Below are 22,396 nucleotides of genomic sequence, written 5' to 3' on the forward strand. Positions count from 1 at the left end.
TACAAAATGATCGGTTATTATCCGAATCTGTTGCTCTTTTGGCCACACTTTCAGATCTATGTGCTATTTTAACCAACACCATCAACATGCCTTCACCATCATCACCAATATCTCACATCAATTAGTATATATTTAACAAAGCAATTAATTACCAAATTACTTTCATAGCATATATAAATATATATATTATCATCCACACTTTAAGCCATAATCTCGCGCATGACCGTAGATATAATTGAAGGTTGACCGACTTCTCTAAACATATATTTTTCTATATACACTGATCAAAGATCAAGCCTCCGATTATATATTTAAAAAACCTAAATATATATATATATATCATTTGTGTCACATTATATTAATCTCAGGCATAAGATGATCAACCGTTAATCCAAACACACACTAATTATGAAACCATTTGCGCTAATTGTATTCTCCTTCAACTGATGAACCATTGAGGAAAGGGCTGATTGGTGCATCGATGTGGGGAAGAGCTAGTAGTGCTAGATAGAAGCTACCTCTTTGCTACTTTTTCTTATTTACATTTTATAATATTTACTAGGAGGAGAAGAGAGAACGTGCTTTTTTCATCCGCTTAGATAAAAACCCCCACGTTGTTGGAAGTACAATATAGGAATTTTTTAGGGTTTACTTTTTTTATCATTTTGTAGTCTTTTACTTTTAGCTTCTGTAAATTTGTATATTAATTATTAGATAGTGGTGAAGCTGAGGAGAGCTTGTGAACAATGTTCATCTGTGAAGTGTTTAGGGTCCAATGTAATCTTTATGGAATATTATATATTGTTGGTATCAAGGTGTGGTCTTAGGATCATGTTCAATGTAATGTAAATATGCTATAGCTATATATGTGGACCAAACAAGGTTAAGAAAAATGCATACTACTAGTATATTGTTTCTTCTTTTTTTGTCTCTTTCTTTGGAGAAATTTAAAGACTTCAACACTATGTATTAATTAAACTATAGAAAGAGAACAAAATATTTCAAATAATATATAGCCAAAGATATAAGCTATAATGATAAGTGTGATAACAATCTAGACTCAACTTAATTATCATTAAGTTATAACCAACTAATAGCAATCTAAACTATATGGATTATGTGTTATATAGAACTAATAGACTAAAATGCTAATATCCCCCTCAAGTTTGACTATATATGTCGATGAGGCCAACCTTGGAGAGAAAAGAATGGAATGTTCTGGGGTTCAAAGCCTTAGTTATTAAGTTTGCTAACTGGTTGGATTAAGAAGGTGGAAGAGTTGGTGCTTTAACTTCTCTCGCTCAATATATAACAGTCAATTTTGATGTGTTTGGTACACTCATCAAAAAGTGAATTTGCTGCAATATGTTGAGTTGATGATTGGCTATCGCAATGAAGAATAATTGGTGTAATAAACGGGACTTGCAAATCATAAATAAGATATATTAACCATTGTAATTTGTACATATTCGACGCTATTGTGGAATGTTTCTTTGACTTTCAAGATATCAACGAGCCTTTAAAAATATGCAAAAATCAGTAACCGATTTTCGAGTCTAATAGTGCTTGATCTAGACAAAATCTGAGAATACCTTAAATTGTAAAAATGAATTAGAAAGTAAGAATATTTTAGACTAAATTATGCCTTAAATTTTTAAATCCTACGTATCCTTAAACTAAGTCTACATAAATATTCTTGAACTTAGTTTGCTAAAACATATTTAAATTAGGTTTGAATGATATATTTGAGTTGAGTTTATGTAAATGTAGTTAACTCAAAATTGCCTAAATTCTAGAAAGATTAACTTTACAAATGTAAATTGAGTCTACTTATGTGTGTTTTAATTAAGTTTGCATAAAATCTAGAATTCAAAAATTTACTTGTTATACAATTAAGTTTATATACATATACTTGAATTGAGTTTACTAAATTCAAATAGTAATTTTTGTGGTTTTATTCTTAAATAAGTCTCGTATATTGTTTGAATATAGCAAGTTTAGAGATTAAAAATGTATAAGCATCTAGGGCTTATTTATTTGTAAGCGGTTAATACCCGCAATGCACTGCATTTAAGTGTAACAATGTCCATGTCGGTGATGCAGCAAAATTGCAAGTTATGTATAGACAGCATGCAAGCATTACAAAATTAAAGGTTGGTGTAATATGTTTTGAAAATACTCATGGATTAGAGATCCTTTGTAATTGCATTACCTTCAATCTTTGCACCATTTAATTTCAAATTGAATCAAAACTCCAACTATTCTCTTTTAAAATATATAATTTACTCCTACATAAAATTATTTAAATAAATTAAAGAAACTATATTCAAGGTTGTTTAACTCAATCGTTATTCTAATTGTTGTTCATGTCATCGTTTTATAACCCACCTCTACATTTAATTTAACAAATTATATTAAGAACAATATATCTCTCCCCAATTGTGCTTAGATTAGACCTTTTGTAGCTTTGCCCTTTAAAAAGTAATAATACTTTTATAGTTTGTTCAGTTATACGATAATAAAAATTAATTTTAAATAAATTGATTTTGATTAAAAGGAAGTTGAGAATAATTAAATTAATTTATATTTAGATATATTATATAAAATTGAATTAATTATGAATCTAAGATTAAAGATCAATTCTAGAAATAAAATTTTAAAATTTAAACTTCAAATTAAAATTAATTTTTGTTTGCTCTAAAATAAAACCAAATATGCACTTATACACGCGATTTCTACCAGCTAAAAAGATAATACCTTTATGTCCCCCTATCAATATCAATCAATAATTAAAAACACTGAGGCCTCTAATTATGTGGTGGAATAAGCATCACATATTTTGTTAATTATTGCTCACTTTATAATATATTAGCGAAAAGCTACACTAATGTGACAATTTGTCTGCTTACTCTTTGTTGCAACAATTTTATTGTGTTTTATTTTATAATATTTGTTTTAGTTTAATTTGTTTGTTTTAATTTCATAATATTTATATATATTTTTTCAATTATCAATATTAACAATTAATATTGTTAATATTTTTTTAAAAGTGAAGATCAAACTCCCGACATCTTTAATACTCTACTATGATTATTAAGCTAATCATATATTCCTTAATTTCATAAATAATAATGTTTACATAATTTAAAATTGATCTAAATCGTAGTAAAACAGTAGGAAAGGGATTTAAGAAATTGAAAGCAAGAGACAAAAGGGAAAGTAGTTAAATAAACTCATAATAAAAAAATAAAAATAAAAGAGTGGATGAAATAATTCCCCAAACAAACACCTAGGCATCCTTAATATGTCTCTGTTATTGCAGTGTCCCAAACTGTCAGATAACAGAGTTACACTGTCAATCCAAATTTATTGCTCTGCACCTTATCACGCCCACATTTAACTACTTCATCTCTATATTCTCACATTCATTTTAAACTCTTTCAAATTTCAATTCTATCCTCTTCTATGGCCTCAGCAACATCCAAACCAGAGAAAAAACTTGCAGAATTTCTAAAAGAGCAACAAGAACCTTTCATCTTAGAGCTTTACTTATTAGAAAGATCACCCTGCTCCAAAAAATGTAGTTCAACTATTAGTTTGGAAACACCTGCAACTTCTTGCTTTAACAAAAACAGAAAACCTCTCTTTTCATTTTTCAAAGTCTTAACATCTATACATAAGAAGAAGCTTGGTTTTCACACTGCAATCAAGGACTCCAACACTACAAATACATATAAACATGCCAACGTTGGTGTCACAGTCACTCGTGAAGTTCAAAATGTAGTTGATCAAACAGATGTGGTGGAAACAGAACGTTTCTCAACTGCTAGCAGCTCCACCATGTTCAATTCATGCTCAGATATTGATGATGAAGAAGAAAACAGAACCTCATTTTCATCATATAAACATAATAATCCTTTGTTTTCTTCAGACACGTGTCAAGCTTCCAGTGTCAGCAACTTAAGAATCCAGAGGTATGACTATGAACAAATGGACTCAAATTCTGATTTACACTTTTTTTTAATTTTAATTTGAGTAGCTAAATATAAAAGAAAGACATGTTAATTAATTTTGTTACTTTTATGAACAAATTAAGCCAGCTGCACAATACCAACAACAGAAAGCATCGCAAGAGATGTATAGAAGGTAAATTTACTTGTTCACTGTCATTATGACCTTGACCGATACTTAAAAGTCATCTGAAATATTAACATTGATCAATGGCCTAATTAATGTTGGTTTGACGATTTCTGATTTTTATCAAACTAACATTAGTCCAGATTTCGGTCGTTGTCTCACCTATAAGGATGCTAAAAGTCTTGTTGTTTATAATCATTAGAATTTCAAATGATTTTTAAATATCGGTACATCTTCAACGGTAGCATTAGCTAGTTTGTTAAAGGGACGTGTGTAATTTTTTTTTTGACAACTCCTTTTGATTCTGTATCAGTGTGTGTGACACATGAAACATTGAATAAGGATGTTTGTGTTTGCGGTTTGCTAGTACCTAAGAAAATCACTGAGGATTCTGTATTATCAGCTGCTCTATGGAGTTCACTTATTCATACAACAAAGAAAGATCAGAACTGTGCTAAGAAGGAACTTAAAGAGATTTTTGGGTATGATGTTTCTCATGTTATGAAGTCTAAAAGGGTGTTGCACAAGACAAAGAGGATGCTATTTGATTATGTGAGAGAACTCACTGCAAGTGTTCTGAGAAAAGATTGCAAGCAATTCATGGGACCTGAAAAGTTGGGGAAGATAATATGGGAGAAGAGTCAACGAAGTGGAAATGGGACAAATATAATCAACTTGTTGAATTTGGATTACTTGGATTCAATTAATGAATGGAGTGAATTCAAGACACAGGTGAAAGATGTTGGTGTTGAGATTGCTGATGCAATTTTTGAATGTGTGATGAACGATGTAATTGTATTGTAAGATATGATGGAAATTTGTTACCAACCCATATAACAAACTTAATTTCTCTTGTAATATCTCATGTACATAAACCATTCCTTCTTAAATGATGTGTTGTTTTGTCTATTCGAATTGAAATTTTGAAACATCAAACATGCCCACAACCACAAGCTTCAAAATGAAATGTGGCTTTCTCTGTGTAAATTAAACATATTTTAAGTAGATTAACTTTTCATATTAAGTAGAATATGATAAATAGTAAAATTATCTCTCAAAAATTTTAAGGTTGATGTATTTTTATTTGAATTTATGATTTTAATTAAGTTGAAAAAGATCCATATTAAATGAAATTGGATTTTAATCTCAGAAGCTAACACAAAGAATCAAGATGCTAAAATACATATATAGACAAGTTTGAAAATTTTGAAAATGTGATTTTTATTCAATTTTAATATGTGCTGATATGTCTAGTGTGGTCCTTTATCAAATTCATATTAGAATATAGATTTTGATGATTCTTATTCAACCACTCTTGATAATAGAATATGGATATTGATCATTCTTATTTGGTTGGAAAGGTTTGTCATCATTGATTATGAGAACGAAATTTAACTCTCTTTTCATGCTACAGTAGAAATATAAGTAATCAAAGTTTTTATAAAAAAAAATATAGTGACAACGAAACTTGAATTGATCACTTCATGCATGTTACTCAATATATTTGGATCCAAAAATGAGAGAATTATAAATAAATTATTAAATGGGGTTTAAAATTGTTTTTTTTATCAAATTAATTGTGGATCTAAATTTTTTTTACTCGTTCACTTGAGATCTTCGTACTTTTTTTTTTGGTCTCGATCTAAAGTAGTGAAAAATTGAAATAGTAAAAATACACATTAACAGCAACGTTTGAATAGGTTATTGAAATTTGAAAGACATGCTATAGAACATATATTAACGTATATAGGATATGGACATATATATATATTATTAAACTAGTAAAAGGCACCCACCCCATAGGCAAGAGGCCTAGAGTGTTTTCACCTTTATCTCCAACCATTTGATTTGAAGTGAAAGTTACAAGGGGGGGGTACCCACACACAAGTCGATCGATATCATATCACTATTATAATTTATACTTTTGAATTTGAAAATGCCTTTTGTGGGGACAAAATGTCAATGATGGTATCTTCACCCACTATCGCCGTTGCCGTTCAGCTATTAACTTTTCCATTAAAGATGCGTTCTTGCCTCCATGTAGGCTCAATGCCCTAACTTAAAAGGGCTGTCTGAGTGAGAGAGGGATTTTATTACAAAATTGTAGTATCCTCTAAATTGTTGCTATATGGTGTTTTCGGAACACTTAAATGGTTACTTTCTTTCAAAAGGCATAATTTATAAATAATAAAAATAAAAACTTGCAATTAAACTCCACTCCCCCAATAAAATTAAATTGTTGAATGTAAACATAACGTATTTTTAATATTGTTAGAGCTTTGAGTTTTCAAGATGATCTTCCTTTTAACTTTTGTCATTTATTCATTCAATATATTGTTCATTTAATTATAATATACCTTCCCTACTTTTTAAAGACAATTGTCCTTATTTTCTGTTACATATTCAACCTCCCTCCTACTTTGCTTCATTTTAAATTCTTTGATTGTCTGGCATCTGCTTCCACTATTCAAATTCATTGAGGCAATTTTTATTTTAGAGCTTCAAAATATATTTTTCTTTATATATTGAGATATAACGAAGGATGTGTTAAGATATAACTAAGGATGTGTTTGGTTGGAGAAAAATGGAGGGAATGAGAGATAATATTTCAAATAAAATATGTTTAGTTCAACTTTTATGAATACATGAAGGGGAGTTAAAACTCCTATCATAACTCATTTTATTTTTCTCAATATAATAACTCATTTTATGAGTTTGAAATGGAGAAGAGAAACTCAATATAACTGAACAATTATTTAAAATCTTTTATTTAAACCAAACTCAAAAACATTATCTCTCTTTGTTCCCTCCTCTTTTGAATCAATCACATCTTTAATTGTCTCCTCCCTCTCTTTGTTAAAATTTTTACCCTCTTTTTTATTAGTCTATATGACACACTTTTTTCCGTTGAATAAAACAGACCCTAAAAGTTTCTTTTATATAATGCTACTATTCTTAATTTCTTTGTAATGTGGTTTTCTGTTAAATCTATTTTCCTTTCAAAAATAATGTTGCAACCTCTAATTCTAATAAAATGCAAAATGTTACTATGAATTGATAATGTCTGATGACATTTTTACTACTGATTTTGGTATACAACTTTTTTTTTTTTTTACAAAAGTTTTGTATACAACCTTAAACTCAAATCAATACTATAATTATAGGAATCTCCTAACAACACAATATATTCAAAATTTAAATTTAAAAAAATATAAAAAATACACTTTAACTTAGATAAGTTTATATGAGTTGTTTATCCGTATATCATCTAAATTAATTTTAGACTAAATACCACTTGTGATCTCTTAACTTAATTTTAGTTAACGTTTTAGTCTCTTATTTTTTTTTCTTCTCAATTTGGTCATTTATTTTAATTTTAAGTGACAATTTGATCTTTTATATTTTAAAATGTCAACAATGTTATCCTTTTTTTAAAAAAAAATTCAAAAATTCATCAAAATTTTCAAACAAAATCCATAAAATTAATTATATTTTGTAATATAAAACAAATTTACTCAAATTGGTAACTCAAATCTTCAAATAAACTTATATTTGTCATTCTTTATTTGATGTTGTTGGAGATGAAAATATAAGTCTATTTAAATATTTAAGTTATGAATTTAATGAAATTACATTTGATTAAGGATGATAATTAGTTTTATGAGTTTTGTTTGGAATTTTTTATGAGTTTTTTGAATTTTTGCAAAAAAAATAAGGATAATATTATTGACATTTTAAAATATAAAATATTAAATTGTCACTTAAAATTAAAATAAAGGACCAAATCGGAGGGAAAAAATAAAGACTAAAATGTTAACCGAAATTAAGTTAAAGAACCACAAGTAGTATTTAGCCTTAATTTTAATATGAAACTTATTTTTTTCTTCTATTTTTGAAAGAAAAAATAAATAAATTAAGGTATTTTTTTAAATATATTTCCGAGTCAACTAAATACGGGTCTAGTTATGTGTTTCATGATTTGTTGTGTTAAATTTGAGAAAATTGGATTTTGTATGTCAAAATTTTATTTATAGTATTTCATTTATAATCTTCATCCTTTAACATAATAAAATACACTTAAGTAAATAATAAAAATTAAAACAAATTGAGATATCTTAATCATACTATGTGTTTCCAAATATTTTAAAAAGTAATTTTTTTTTTTTAATTTCTTTAATCAGAAATTTGAGGTAGTTATTTTACAATATCAGAAATTTCGAAAATAAAATTTTCAGAAGTCAATTTCAACTGAAAATTTGAAATATCTAATAGTTGTTTTCAACCGGAAATTTTATTTTTGATATTGAAATATAACTATCGAAAATTTTGTTCCTAAAATTTATGGGTCACGTTTTTGTTTCCATTTTTTTAACATTTTTTTATTCAATTTTTTTTCATTGAAGACCATAAGAATGAAAAATATTGTGGAACATTCTTCAGTTCAACCTTCTACACAATCTAATAGGAGAACCACTATTGGAAAAAGGAGAAAGAGAAACGGAGAGATGCAATAAGAGGAAGATTATTATTATATTCAACTTGAGTTTGAGAAAAATGAGCAGCAAGATCATGCATTTGAGGATCATACACAACATGATCAGAAGGAGCATGAGCAGCAGGAGGATTACATGAATCAACATCAGCTACCTGACCAACCTCTATTTCTTGGAGGTCATTTTGATATTTTCGTCCTTAAATACTATGAGCACCATATTGCAGCTAGAGTGTGGAATGTACATGTTAATAAATAATTTATTTCATTACACAGTATAGTATAACATATTATGCGTACTTTAATATATTTATAGTATAGTTTATTACAGGGCCGATTTTAGGAACTCAATTTGTTTGAAATAGTTGATTTACTCATTATAATTTAATTTGATTTACTGAAAAAAATTATAAAATGTAATAATTGAGAAAGAGAAGAAAAACTGAATAAAAAAATAGTTTTTAGAAGAATTATTTCAATAGTGAAATTGCTTAGTGTATATATAGCAAACTAACCAAATAGCATGCATCATGTAGAATTATTTAGTATATATATAGTAAACTAACTAATTGTATATTTTATTGTGTGTTATTTTTATTAAACATGATAGATGTGTCTTAAAAGTTGTTCCAAAAGAGAAAAAAAAAAAAAAAAAAAAAAAAAGATAAGTTCATTGATACCAGTTATGTATTACCTACTAAGATAGATCAATGGATTACTGCGTCTAGATTATGTCCTCTGCAACGATATAGTTTACATATGATCGACAGTAATCTCATATTTGCTTTAGTTGAGAGATGACACGTAGAGACTAGCTCATTCCACCTGTTATTTGATGAAATGGCTATTACTCTTGACGATGTTATGGGTCTTTTGGGCATACCATGTTATGTACGGAAATTTTTTCACACATCCCGCTAATGTGAATGAAGATTTGGCCATTGTTGTTGCCGTCGAGTTATAATTCGGAGTTGATACAGATGAAGTTGTGAATGAAACTAGGGTCATTAGAGTTGATTCATATAGTTTTGAGTCGTTGAAAGCTTTATTTTTTAAGTAACTTCATGAAGGACGATTCGACTGTGCAGTGAGGGCAGACCTACTTCATTTGGTAAAGTATACCATACTAGATGACAAAAGTTTTACCCTTTTATCTGCAAAAATATTTGTTCCTTTCTCAAGACCTTGATATTTGTGGTAAATGGAAATGGGGACCAGCTGCTCTTGTTATTTTATATGACTATCTTAGAGATAGTATCATGTATGCAATAAAGCATATCAAATGATATTTATCTCTATTTCATATACTTTTATATTATTATTTAATAAGATGCTTATTTAATTATTTGTGCTTTTTAATTATTTAAAGACATGGATTTATGAATATTTCTCTAACATAGATAAGTGTAGTATGAGTGAACCTATATCATCATTGTTACAGATATTTCGATGGACTCCTAAATAAACATTTGGGGATGTTGCATATTACAGAGCGAAGTTGGATGCTTTGGGACCCACTGATGTTATATTGACACCAAATTACAATGAGGCTGCCATGATATGATTTCAGTTTTTGTTGATGTTTATAGGATACATACATGGTGCTCCATGATGGCACTGTATTCACCAGACAAATGTCTAAGTCAGTTTGGGTATATTCAACACATCCCTCATACATCGTCGGTGCTTGTTGTATATGATGTTGATGTTGAATGAAGTATGTACATGAACTATCTTTGGTTCATTCATACTAGATTGCACCCGACCACATATTCACACGAGTAGGGATACATCTAGTGATATCATAGGATATTTCATCCTCGAATGATCATTTACGTTGTTGCAGAACCTCCATGCTTTGATGTTTCTAGTAGTGTTGGTCCTTGTCCTAGTCATGATGTTGGTCCTTATCCTAGTCATGATATTGGTCTTGATCCTAGTAAAGGTGAATGTTATGCATTGTTTCAGACAATGGGTGGTATTATACAACAGAGTTTTGACTTACAAGGCTAGATCATGAAGATGAGATGCATGTCTTCTTAAAGAGAACCTTACACATATATAAAGGAGAGGATTATCATCAGTACTATAATTGTATTTTGATCGTATTATGTTATAATTCTCGCTTATTTATTTAAACTTATTTATTTAGGCTTATTAATTTTGACTTATTATTCAGACTTTGTTTGTTTTTATTGCTTTAAACTTATTTTCCTAAAAGTTGAAATGATTTAATTTTTTGTATTTTATGTGAATGAACTCTATTACAAAAAGGAATGTGAAGTGCATAGTAAACAAATTAACTAATTAAAAATTGAATATATATAAAATAAAACTTTAAACAAAAGTGTCAATCGTATGTCAAAGGCATATAATCTCATGTATATTCTAAAATTAATGAGTTCCTGTGTTGTAGACATCATGCATAACCTATAGCCCGTAATGTAGACTCATCACTGTGGTGATCCTTACAATGTCATGCAAGTGGAGGCAACGAACATCCTTATTTTAATTTAACTTGAAGCCAATAAGTTTTGTTAACAAAATCAATGTTGATAATACAGACACGTGAAAGGTCTCCATTGTGCGCACCCCTCAATGAAAAAAAAAAGTCAAAGAAAAAGTTTTTTTCAATGTCTCAAGAACGAGATTATATTTTGTTGCTATCATGTAACTCATATCTGTAATGTTCATCCACTTCTCATTGAGTTGGTTTCCCAAATAAGTTACAAGCAAATAGTTTGTCACTCCTTGCAAACATTCCTTGAATAATGTAGCAAATAAATCAGATTTGGACTTAATCTCTATATACAATTGTATATGCACAATGCTCTTGTAATCTTCACTATGACTAAGTAAAGCAACAATAACACGATATCCACAATTTCCATTTGCTGCAATATTAACTTTGTCTTCAATATATGGATGAATTGTATAAGGAAACTCGTCCAAACATTTTCTAACTTCACTCATCATAGGTTGTTGTATGGTTTGTTTGGGTGTTTTCTGATAGGCTTGTTTGGATGCTTGCAGAGAGGCTTGTTTTGGTGTTTGCTGATAGGCTTGTTTTGATGTTTGATGGGAAGCTTGTTGGAATGTTTTCATAGGTCATTGCTGAGAGACTTTAGTAGTTGCAATATCATAATAAAACACATCCATATACTAAAAAAATGAAAGGTCGCCATATACGTCAAATCCCTTTGACTTCTTACTCTTTTTCCTTTTTACATCACCTTTTGTTTTGATCTTATCTAGTGGTGCACACATTAATGTTGTCTCTCGATATGTTATTTCACGCAACTTGCTCTTCAATGCCCTCTTTTCAGCAACATTAAGTGTTTTCCAAATTATATTCATCTCTGATGCAATGTCCAACTCTGAATCATTTTCTAACTTCTCTTCCTCTAAAACGCTATTCACGGTTAATTTCCTCCAATGTATATGAACTGCATCCAATGAGATTAGAAAATGGGATTGAAATTTAATATAAATCTAGGGGTATATTTCCAGCAACATTAAGTGTTTTTCATGTTTTCCCAATTTTATTCATTTCTTATGTAATGTCCAACTTTGAATCTTTTTCTATCTTTTCTTCCTTTGGACCACTATTTATGTTTAATTTACAATAATGTCGTAGAGTGTTAATACATTCCCTAAACATAATCGACTTCTGAACACAAAATTTTGTTTCAAATACCATTTTTCTTGTTTCTTAAGAGTTTCCCAAAGTTTTCTCTATTTTAAAATAAATTTTGAATGACGACTTTGTTGAATTCGAGAAACACTCGAAACTTTATGTCGCGATAAAGCCCTTTCAAATTCTTCCTATATATGGTTCGTCTCTTATAAATTTGAAAGATATTAGTCATGTTCCCTTTATCTCGATCTTTCAAAGATAACAAGTTGTATCTCGACGCAACGTGATACTTTATCAATTCGTCAATATATTTTTTATCTTCTTCTTTTAAACGTTCCACAAATGCATTATTCTCAAAAGTAGTCATTAACTTATGATTGTGAAGTTCACACATTAAACTAATAATGTATCCCTTATCATTCTTCAATTGTCTCGATTAAAGTTTAAATAACAATTACAACTGAAAATTAATTTTGCCTTCCTTCCTTTTTTTCTTGTCTCTATGTCATAGCAAGTAATGATAACAAGTACTCGATTTTGTCGGTCAATCTATTTTGCCCATGATATGACAGTTTCTCGTGACTCAAAAATTTGATCAATTATGAATGTTTTAGTTAAATCTATACATAATGGTGTTTTTTATCTCTACTTAAAAAAAAGTTACAAAAATCTATAATGAAAAAAAAATATGTATTGAAAATTTCAAACTTTAAAATTTCGGTAAAGTAAAATTAACTACCGAAAATTTTAAAAATTAATTTTTTCAAGGAATTATTAACTACCGAAAATCTCTAAAATAATTGGTACACAATTTACACTACCAAAAATTTTGTGAAATTTTCATAAACAAATTACACCACTGAAAATTTTGAAAATACAATTTTAAAATAATTTTTATTTTATTTTTGAATGAGTAAAAATAAATTGATTTTTTTTATATTTTGAGGGGGTACAAATAACATTGTAGAGTATCAAATTCAATTTTCGAAATTTGAATGGGCAGTAAAAAGGAGGAAGCAAGCCCAATGCGACAAATCGCGGATCTGAAATCTGTTGGCTAGGTTTAAGGGTTCTGATCTGAGCCGGTATTTAAATACGACCATCTCTTCCGTATTTCTCACTTGTGACTGTCACCCACTCTCAACTATGGATTCATCCACCAACTATGGATACATCTATGTTTGATTACTTTTTTCTTAGTTGTTTTATTTTTGTTAATCCATTTTTAGCGTAAGATTGGATACAAGGGTCGGTTGTGATGATTATAAACAATTCCTCGTTCTGAATGCTATTTCAATGGCATGACAGACACGTTTACACCCATAGAATATGAGCATCCACCTCTTTCTACCAATTTTTACGCTAAACTTTTTTTTATACGAATTTATTAAGTATCATGAGTGCTTGAATTTGGATTCTCCGATTAGAAAATCCCAAATTCATGTCTCTTCACAACTTTGTTTGCGAGATCGTTAAAAACATCCATATTCATAATTCACTATATTTTATTTTTATTCTCGAATCCGTGACTTTGTGAATGTTAGGATTCTCGTTGCTTAAAATAAATTTTGAAATTTTTAATTTTTGTTAAAATAGTTTGGAACTTTTGTATGTTGATTTAGAAGTGTTTCTTTCAATATTATATATTTTATTTTAAATTATAAAATTTAACCATGTTAATATTTATGAAATCGTATGTGTTTGGAATTTTGTTTTAAAAATTCATACTTTTTTTAAAAGAAAAAAAAATACTGTTTGTTAAGAATTTAAATAAATAATTTTTTTATAGAAGTTATATAATTCAAATTTTAAAATTGCTAAAAGTTAGAATTTTCACTTAAACCTTGTTAGCATGACCTAATAGAAAATATGGATTTTTGAAGTCTAACAATTTAATAAAATTTTACTCCATATGACCACATTTATCCTTCTATATCTATATTTTAATAAAAATTAAATTTACTTTCTTTTTAGAAAAAATTAAATTAAATTACATTTTTTTCGAAACTAAGTAAAAAATTAAATTCAAATAATTTCTTTTGGAAACACAAATTTTGAATTTTCTTAAAAAGTATTTTTGCTTTTGAAATTTTTTGTAAGGGTTCAAATTTTATGAAAATTGTGTTTCAAAAAATTTATTTTAAATTTTTTGCAATGGAAATTGAATTTAGTAGGTAGAAATGTTTTTATTTTTATGTTTTAAAAAATGTAATTTATAAAAAAAATATGGAACAGAAAATAGAATTTTAGTTCAAAATTTTATGACTAAAAAAAAGTAAAATATTTCATGTAGATTAATTACATTTTATTATTATTCCTAATTTATAAAAATATATTTTTTATTTTTAAAAACACATTTTTTATTTTATCATATTATTTAATTACAAAAACATAAAAAAAACGAATTTCTATTCTAATCCTTATTTCCATTACATCTCCTTCTCTATGCACTTTAAACCAATATATACTTGCTGCAATCACAAGCTCTACAATATTTCAAAAAATATTCATTGCTATTATGTGTTATATACACTTACTATTCTTTCACACTTACTCTTATTAGAAAATTAATTTTGTGATTTGTTATTCTAAGAATAAGGAGTGTAACGGAATTTAATGGAATGAAATTTTGGATCAAAGATTAGAAGAGAAGTGGAATAGAATGGAATGGAATTAGATTAGAATTATAATAGAAATATATATATATATATATATATATATATAATATATATATATATATTATGTTTTTGTAATTAAATTATATAATAAATAGGAGATTTGTTTTTAAAAATAAAAATATATTTTTATAAATTTGAAATAATAATGAAATATAATTAATTTTGGCTTTAGATTATATTTATAGACTAAAATTCAAAACAAATAAAATAAAAGATTATTTTTATGATTTAGCTAAAATATGAGATTAAAATTACAATTAAATCTAATTTTTAATTAGTTCATATAATGAATTTAGCCTAAATCAACGTAAGAACTCGGCTTGAGTTAATTTAAGACAAAGTCTATGCTTCGTCTAAAGTAACATTTGGGCAATACGATATCTTCCCTGCTTAACTCGAATTTCAAAAGTATCAGTTTATAGGTTGATGTGGATTGGATAAATTGCTCACTAGCCTACTGATCAACAACCCGTTTTGTGAGACGAGCAATTACCCGCCAAATTAAGTGGGTACTATAGTACCCGCATCCGCACTTATATAAATATATTATTTATTTGTTTAGTTATTTATTTATTCATTATATTAGTGTTTAGTTTAATTAATTGTTTTCTTTTTATGTTTTAATAGCTATTAATATCATTGGACTATTACAATATTTATAATTGAAACATAAACGTTTGCAAATTTTTTAAGAATCTAATTATGATAAATAGTAAATAATTGTGATTTTATAACTAATAGTTATAGTTTATTAATCGTTACTTTATAATTATACTTGCAACTTTGTATCAATTATCTCATATAATATTGTCGTATGACTTGCAATTTTACAAAATATTATTATAGATATTTAAATTTGTATTGTAACGAGTGTTCATTTGAAATGTTGAGTTAGAAAATATTTTGGTTTATAGTATTTTATGATTAGATTTAAGATATTTGAATAATTTTTAAATTTAATCACAATAATATCATTTATTTATTGTTTTTTTTTTTAAAGTGTAGGTAACGGATATGAGTACGAACACTTAAGTACCCAGAGAATAAGAATACGAGTATTAAAGTTGATACCAAGAAGGTACGGACACGAATATGAGTCTTTTTTTAAATTGCGGGTATGGAGACGGATACTATAGTACGCTACCCAAACTCTACCCATTGCTATCCCTAATATTGATCAATTGGAAGATATCCAATAAGCAAGTAGCGGGAGTTCACTCCATTGCATGTTGTCCTAACATTTTGCGACCTTAATAGTTGTAGATTGTCACTATCAAGAAACATGTTCGGTTGGCTTCATCAACAGTCAACACTTAGCAAAAGCATTGTTGAAACCTCTCTTCACAACCTTGATGTCCAATCTCACTTTTGTACTACTTTTAGTTTATTAGTTTTTTTTTGTTTTTTTTTTCATCGGTTACTTGGATTATTTTGGGAAATAATTAAGTGCACTGAGATCTGTATATAAACTTTGTACTTTAAATCCTCGTCAGTATTCAGTTGTACATAGTCCAATCTTTTGGGCTAAAGCTTCATGTGATTACATGAATTGTATCAAAAGAATTTCATGTTTGATCGTAATAATATTAAAATATCTTTCACTCGAGTTCTCACTAATTGAAATGTTTTTAAAATTCTTCAATAATTATACTATTTTATTTAGAAAATTTAGAGAATTTCATATTATAATTTAGTAAAATATTTTAAACATATGGTTAGATCTAACAATGTTAATTTTTACGAACATAAAATATTAAATTAAAAGAAAATGATAAACTTAAATAAATAAGAAATGACAAACTATTAAATTATAAATAAAATAAGCCATAAACTTATTTTCAAAATTTAAATTTTGTCTATTTCTTAAAAGAAAATAAATATTGATATTAAAATAAAAGTTGATACGGATAAATAAGTCATTAAATTTAATTAATAAATATTTTAAATATTTATTAACTTTTGTTTCGTTGTTTTTTTATGAAGTTTGGCTATAAATTAGAGGACGGATATCAAAGGCCCAGAATGGGATATAGGATTGGGCTTTTTGGGTTAAAATAAATACATATAACGTTACGCAATTATCGTTGGAATAGTTGTTATATAATAGGAGTAAGAAAAGGAAAGGGTTTGGAATTGAATTGGGGATTTAGGGATTTTGAGTTCGTGTACAGTAGAATGAATTTGAAGATGGATTCTGATAAAGCAAAGCTGTTCATCGGTGGAATTTCTCGAGACACCACTGAAGACATTCTCAAAAACCACTTCACCAAGTACGGTGATGTTTTGTATTCCACAGTCTCTTTAGACCGTACCACCCGAATCCCTAGAGGTTTTGGCTTCGTTACTTTCTCCGATATCTCTTCAGCTCATGAAGCCCTTCAAGACACTCACGTTATTCTTGGAAGAACGGTTTGTTTCTCTCTTTCTTTGTTTAATTTTTACCTTATTTGTTTGATTTCACAAAAATATATGAAATTTGTTTATTTTGACCTTCATTGTTACTAATTTATGATTTTGGTGTAAATCAAATGCTGTAAATTGTGTTTTGTTTATATGTAGGTTTTGTTATGGGTTTGTGTTTGATTGTTTCTTTTGTTTCTTGGCTTATGGTTAGTGTTGTTTGCTTGTGTTTTTATAGGTAGAAGTGAAAAAAGCAATACCAAGAGGTGAACAGCAACACCAAAATCAATTACAGAATAGAGGGGGAAATAACTATAATAATTATGAATGTAGCAATGATCACATTAGGACTAAAAAGATTTTTGTAGGAGGTTTACCTGCTAATATATCTGAGGTGGAGTTTAAGAGATACTTTGAGAGGTTTGGTCGAATAACTGATGTGGTGGTGATGCAGGATAGTGTAACTCACAGGCCGAGGGGGTTTGGGTTCATAACTTTCGATTCTGAAGAGTCTGTGCAAAATGTTATGGTGAAAACTTTTCACGACTTGAATGGTAGTAAGGTTGAGGTTAAGAGGGCTGTTCCGAGGGAGGAAAACGCTGGTTATGATGGTTTTAATAAAATAAGATATAATAGTGATAGAGGAGCTGCTGAAACTTTTCCTCATTCTAGTCCTAGCAACATGTTTCCTGGATTTGCTCCTTCTCCATTACCTTGGTATGGTAATGATGGAGTATATGGATATGGATCAACAAATGCGTATGGTTGCTGGTACCCTATGGGTGGTTATGCGGGGAATGTATATGTAGCTCCATCAGATATTTCTAGGAACTTTTGGTATGGGCAAATGGTACCTGCTCCTCAGGTATGTCAGGTGCCTTACTTTAATACGAATGTTGCATATATGGGCAGCAGCGTTGGAATTGTAGGTAGTGCTGCCGGAAGTTGGGGGTACCATTCCATTCCTGTGTCTGCAACAAATTTAAAATTTGACCACCCTTTTACTGCCAATGGGTTTGTTCAATATAATTTGCCGTCACCTCATGTGGTAAAGCAGGGTGTTGGTACTTCAATTCATGTAGGAATTAATGGTGGAGTTTCTAGTTGACAGACCAAAAGGGTCTTTCGGCCTTAATTCATGTAGGTAAATACTTACTGACTGTTGCATCTTGTTTATGAAAGGTCAGTATATTCTTTCCTAAATGTTTTTAAGAGCTAACAATTAGGCCTTTCTATGTGTCATAAATATGTAGTTTTGCTACTTGCCTTTTTTATTTATGGATATTTATCCATAGAAGATTCAAGCATCTGTAAAATAATTTCATGCTAATCCTTTTCTTTATGCTTCTTATTTTTTTTAATTTTTTACAGTTAGTCACAATTTGGTTTGTTTGCAGTAACTTTTTTTCTCCTTGAGCTCTTTGCACCCCTACTGTTTGAAATGCATTTTTTTTGTTTGCTGGTCATTTTAGCTAGTTGGAATGCTTATTCCTTGTTTCATAGATTTAGTTAGTATGTGAACATGCGTGCTTGAAAGTGGATAGATTTTAATTCAACTTGTTTTTTTGTCTTCGTATGTTGTTTTTGAAAGTGGATAGCTTGTTCTGAACTTCTGATAGTTCACCATGGGTAAAGTGTGGTGTTAATTTACACATTGTGCTTTATAAGAAGAATGTAGCAAAGTGCAACACATTTTGTCACACTTTTTCCAAAACGTTCTTTATGTATGAGCACTTATGTATGAGTTATTTTTACAACATAAAGTAAGTCAAATTATTTTTATATAAGTTATAACCTAATTTTATAAGTCAATCCAAACAGACCTAATTAGATAGCAAGCCTAAGTTATTCAGTGAAATGACTCTAAAATTTTTTGTACAACAGAGTTTGTTGCTGGCATTTTTTATCATAGTTGGATGCTGTAAAAATATAAAGGCTAAAAAAGAATCAAACCACTGTTAAATTTTCCTTTTAACATCGAACACATACAATTCCCTTCTCGAAATGATAAATTTGCAAAATCTTTGCATTTTCACATGTATAATTACAAACTTGGTCATCTTACTTTGTTTAAACAGTTCAACTCTTCATTTGTGCCTTAGCGGATTACCAGCTTATTGGATTTGACTGAAGCATGTATATGCAATATGGATCACGAGAAGTGCTAATTTCGAAGATAAAGATGCATTTGGTTGTTCTTTGTAATTATGCGTTTTTTTTTAAAGTAATCTAGGTAAGTTTTTGTGATATTTTGGTCATTGGAAATATTTTTTTTGTTTATATTGTCCATGTTCTTTTGTTAATTCTTATAAATTTTTTTTTAATGGAATTAATTCCTGTAATATATATAATATTGGATTTTAGTCCCCATATATTAGAGATATAAAAAATTGCACAAACATATTTACAAGTGCAAAAATCAGAATAAAAAACTATAGAAACTAAAATTAAAATAGTGCGCGTATATCGAAGGACCAATAATTATATATTTAAGTTAAATTGTTTATCGAAGGTTGTTCTGTATGCGAATAGTGATATTTGAATGCACAATATGTATTAGTAAGTTGCTTTTTATTTTTTCAAAAAAAGAGACGGCTTTTAAAATAAATAAGTTCCATAAATGCGCTTACGCTATTTTTATTTCACCTAATGAAACGTGTATTTATTTTTTTGAAACATGTGTATTTAAAATTTTGATGCATTATATGAAACCTGGGACAGCTAGGAGTAAAAATTACTTAGGGTAGCTCATTTTGTAAAAATATTTACCGTTTTTCTTTTTTGTAGCATTTATGTTAATCTTATTCATTAGTAATATAAGGAATTAACGAATTTTGAAGTGAATAAATTTTTATATTTAAAAAAAAAACTTTGAATGTTTTAAAAAAATATATTATTATCTTTTCTCCAAAAAGAAATATTTTACAAATATTTCGCTAGAAGGAGGGGTTGAACCTCCGACCTTGTGGTTAACAGCCACACGCTCTAACCAACTGAGCTATTCCAGCTTTGTATTAATAATTTTAGTAAACAACATTTAAAGATACATTGTTAAGCATTTTTTAATATTTTAACTGTATTAATTGTTTTTTTATTAACATAAATTTAATTATGTTACATATCATATAAAAATTTGAAATAAATATTATATACAAAATATAAATAAATTATATTTCATAAAAGGTAAAGTTATAAAACAATATTAATAGTGAGTAAACTTAATATTAATATTTACTTTCTTTATTCTTTTGATTTAGTTAGTAAATCTTACATTTAGTTTTTATGTTTTTGAAATATGCATCGTGTTGGTGTAATGCCTCAACTTTCTTTATCTAAACTATTATTAATTTTAGATTATTAATATGTCTTTAGTATTACTATTATTGTTATAATTAAAATTAAATTAACATATATTTATTTTTTTTAAATCGTATGCAATGATAATTTATAATAGCATAACCTATTAAAATTTTGAATTGCATATGTTTAACAAATTTTAGTATTTTTTATGTTATTTGAGATCACTTTTATAGTTGGTAGAATGTTTATAATAATAATATTAGTTATTTTTTTATGTCTAATTTAAGATAAGGTATAATTATTTGAGTGAGTAATAACTACTAAATATTATTGATATTTTAATAAGAGGTGTGGTTCATCTGAGAGGATGGGCCTATCAATCTTTCAATAAATAAATTAAAAGAAAATAAAAAGAAAAATAATAAAAATAATGTGTGGGAGGACAAACATTGTAAAATTGAAAGAAGAGAAGAAAGGAAGGAACAAAAAAGAAAGAAAGATAGGGTATGAAAGAAGAAAAAGAAGAGAGAAAACACAATGTTATGGCATGTTCTATCTATCAGCATGTTTTGACAAATCTACTAACATTTCAGATGATGTACTTTTTATGTATTTTTAAAATATTATAAGTTTTATTTTCATAAAGATTATTTTGTTGCTAAAAAAATTATAATTTCTTAAAAAAAGTCTATTTTACTAACATAATAAATCATAATAGAAAAAATAACAATTTTAATTTGATTATAAATTTTATGATTTAATTATTTTATTAGTACATTTTTTTAAATAAATTTTACTAACATTGAAGTTTAAAAATAATATTATAACCAATTTTAAAAATAATATATTCTACAATCTAAAATAAAATATTACCGCACTAAAAATAATTTATAACCACATAATTTTTTTTAATAATAATTATGTAAATTATTAATTTATATTTAAGATCCATTACATACGAATTCTATGCAGGATAGTGTCTAACTTGAAGCTTACAAACAAATAACAATTATTTGCAATCAATGAAATAACACCACTGCTAAAATAAAATAAAAAATCATTAAATAAATAGCTTCAAATAAAATAAAAAACAAAACATAAAATAAATACTTAACAAAACAAAAGAGATACGGTGGAGAGAAAAATTGGAGAAAATTTAGAGAGAATATTAAATAAGAAATGAGAGGGAATAGTGATATATAAGGAGAAAAGAATGCATTTATGGTAACCAAAGCGACCAAAAAATTTCAACAGTACTTTTGATTCTATGGCAGCTCCGGTAGTAAAAAGGGTTGTCATTGTGGCAGCTAATATCCTCAAAAAGTTGCAATTATCATATTTTGTGGTGGCATAATCCCTTACAATGCTTTAACATTTTGAGTTTGTGATGGTATATGCCGCTACAAAATCTTGCTTATATTTTCAATCAATCAGATCAGTTGTGAGGGTATTATCTGCCACAAATTTAAATAACATTTCCCACCAACAACTTTGTGACTATTTTTGGCTCCCACAAATAACAACTCTTTTGAATTATAGTATTTTTGTAGTCTTTTTTAGTCAAGAATTTGTGAGGATATTTTACGGCAACAAAATCTTTTTTAAGTTGGCAACAAATTTAGGTTTTTTTTGTAGTGGATAGAAAGAAAGATGTTGAGTGGCTTAAAGTGTTTGAAAGATTTTAAGCTACAGGTAGATGGTCTATTTGAGTAAAGCTTACACATTAATAGTATTTTATTAAATTGAGGTATA

The 22,396-nt window shown here is 27.8% G+C and overlaps 2 protein-coding genes and 2 non-coding genes across 9 annotated transcripts; 3 read left to right on the forward strand and 1 right to left on the reverse strand.

The window, feature by feature from the left end:
• Positions 1 to 3,296: 3,296 nt before the first annotated feature.
• LOC101495345 (uncharacterized) lies at positions 3,297 to 5,046 on the forward strand. Its single transcript, XM_004501446.4, has 3 exons — positions 3,297 to 3,974; positions 4,097 to 4,146; positions 4,451 to 5,046. The coding sequence occupies exons 1-3, from the start codon at positions 3,466 to 3,468 to the stop codon at positions 4,939 to 4,941; spliced, it is 1,050 nt and encodes a 349-aa protein (XP_004501503.1). The 5' UTR covers positions 3,297 to 3,465; the 3' UTR covers positions 4,942 to 5,046.
• Positions 5,047 to 13,515: 8,469 nt separating this feature from the next.
• Positions 13,516 to 13,605, forward strand: LOC113786828 (small nucleolar RNA snoR8a). Its single transcript, XR_003473142.1, has one exon. It is a non-coding gene; the product is annotated as a small nucleolar RNA snoR8a (small nucleolar RNA).
• Positions 13,606 to 17,022: 3,417 nt separating this feature from the next.
• On the forward strand, positions 17,023 to 19,745 carry LOC101494383 (heterogeneous nuclear ribonucleoprotein 1-like). 6 transcript variants are annotated; one of them, XR_189870.4, is made up of 3 exons: positions 17,023 to 17,353; positions 17,583 to 18,526; positions 19,423 to 19,745. XR_189870.4 is itself a non-coding variant. In XM_004501444.4 (3 exons), the coding sequence occupies exons 1-2, from the start codon at positions 17,120 to 17,122 to the stop codon at positions 18,450 to 18,452; spliced, it is 1,104 nt and encodes a 367-aa protein (XP_004501501.1). In that variant the 5' UTR covers positions 17,023 to 17,119; the 3' UTR covers positions 18,453 to 18,488; positions 19,423 to 19,745. The 6 variants fall into 6 exon arrangements, 3 of the variants coding, with proteins under 3 accessions (XP_004501501.1, XP_004501502.1, XP_004501500.1); XR_189871.4 differs by having other exon boundaries at positions 19,447 to 19,745; XR_012163289.1 differs by having other exon boundaries at positions 19,458 to 19,745.
• Positions 19,746 to 20,278: 533 nt separating this feature from the next.
• TRNAN-GUU (transfer RNA asparagine (anticodon GUU)) lies at positions 20,279 to 20,352 on the reverse strand. Its single transcript has one exon. It is a non-coding gene; the product is annotated as a tRNA-Asn (tRNA).
• Positions 20,353 to 22,396: the final 2,044 nt, after the last annotated feature.

Source organism: Cicer arietinum, chromosome 5 (genome assembly GCF_000331145.2).
Source record: "Cicer arietinum cultivar CDC Frontier isolate Library 1 chromosome 5, Cicar.CDCFrontier_v2.0, whole genome shotgun sequence".
Taxonomy (NCBI): Eukaryota; Viridiplantae; Streptophyta; class Magnoliopsida; order Fabales; family Fabaceae; genus Cicer; species Cicer arietinum.

Bases quoted from the DNA above. Each gene is read 5' to 3' on its own strand.
- LOC101495345 (XM_004501446.4), top strand. From the start codon at position 3,466: ATGGCCTCAGCAACATCCAAACCAGAGAAAAAACTTGCAGAATTTCTA. The intron at 3,975-4,096 runs GTATGACTATGA...GAACAAATTAAG, and splicing joins AGCAACTTAAGAATCCAGAG to CCAGCTGCACAATACCAACA. The intron at 4,147-4,450 runs GTAAATTTACTT...ATTCTGTATCAG, and splicing joins TCGCAAGAGATGTATAGAAG to TGTGTGTGACACATGAAACA.
- LOC101494383 (XM_004501444.4), top strand. From the start codon at position 17,120: ATGAATTTGAAGATGGATTCTGATAAAGCAAAGCTGTTCATCGGTGGA. The intron at 17,354-17,582 runs GTTTGTTTCTCT...GTGTTTTTATAG, and splicing joins ACGTTATTCTTGGAAGAACG to GTAGAAGTGAAAAAAGCAAT.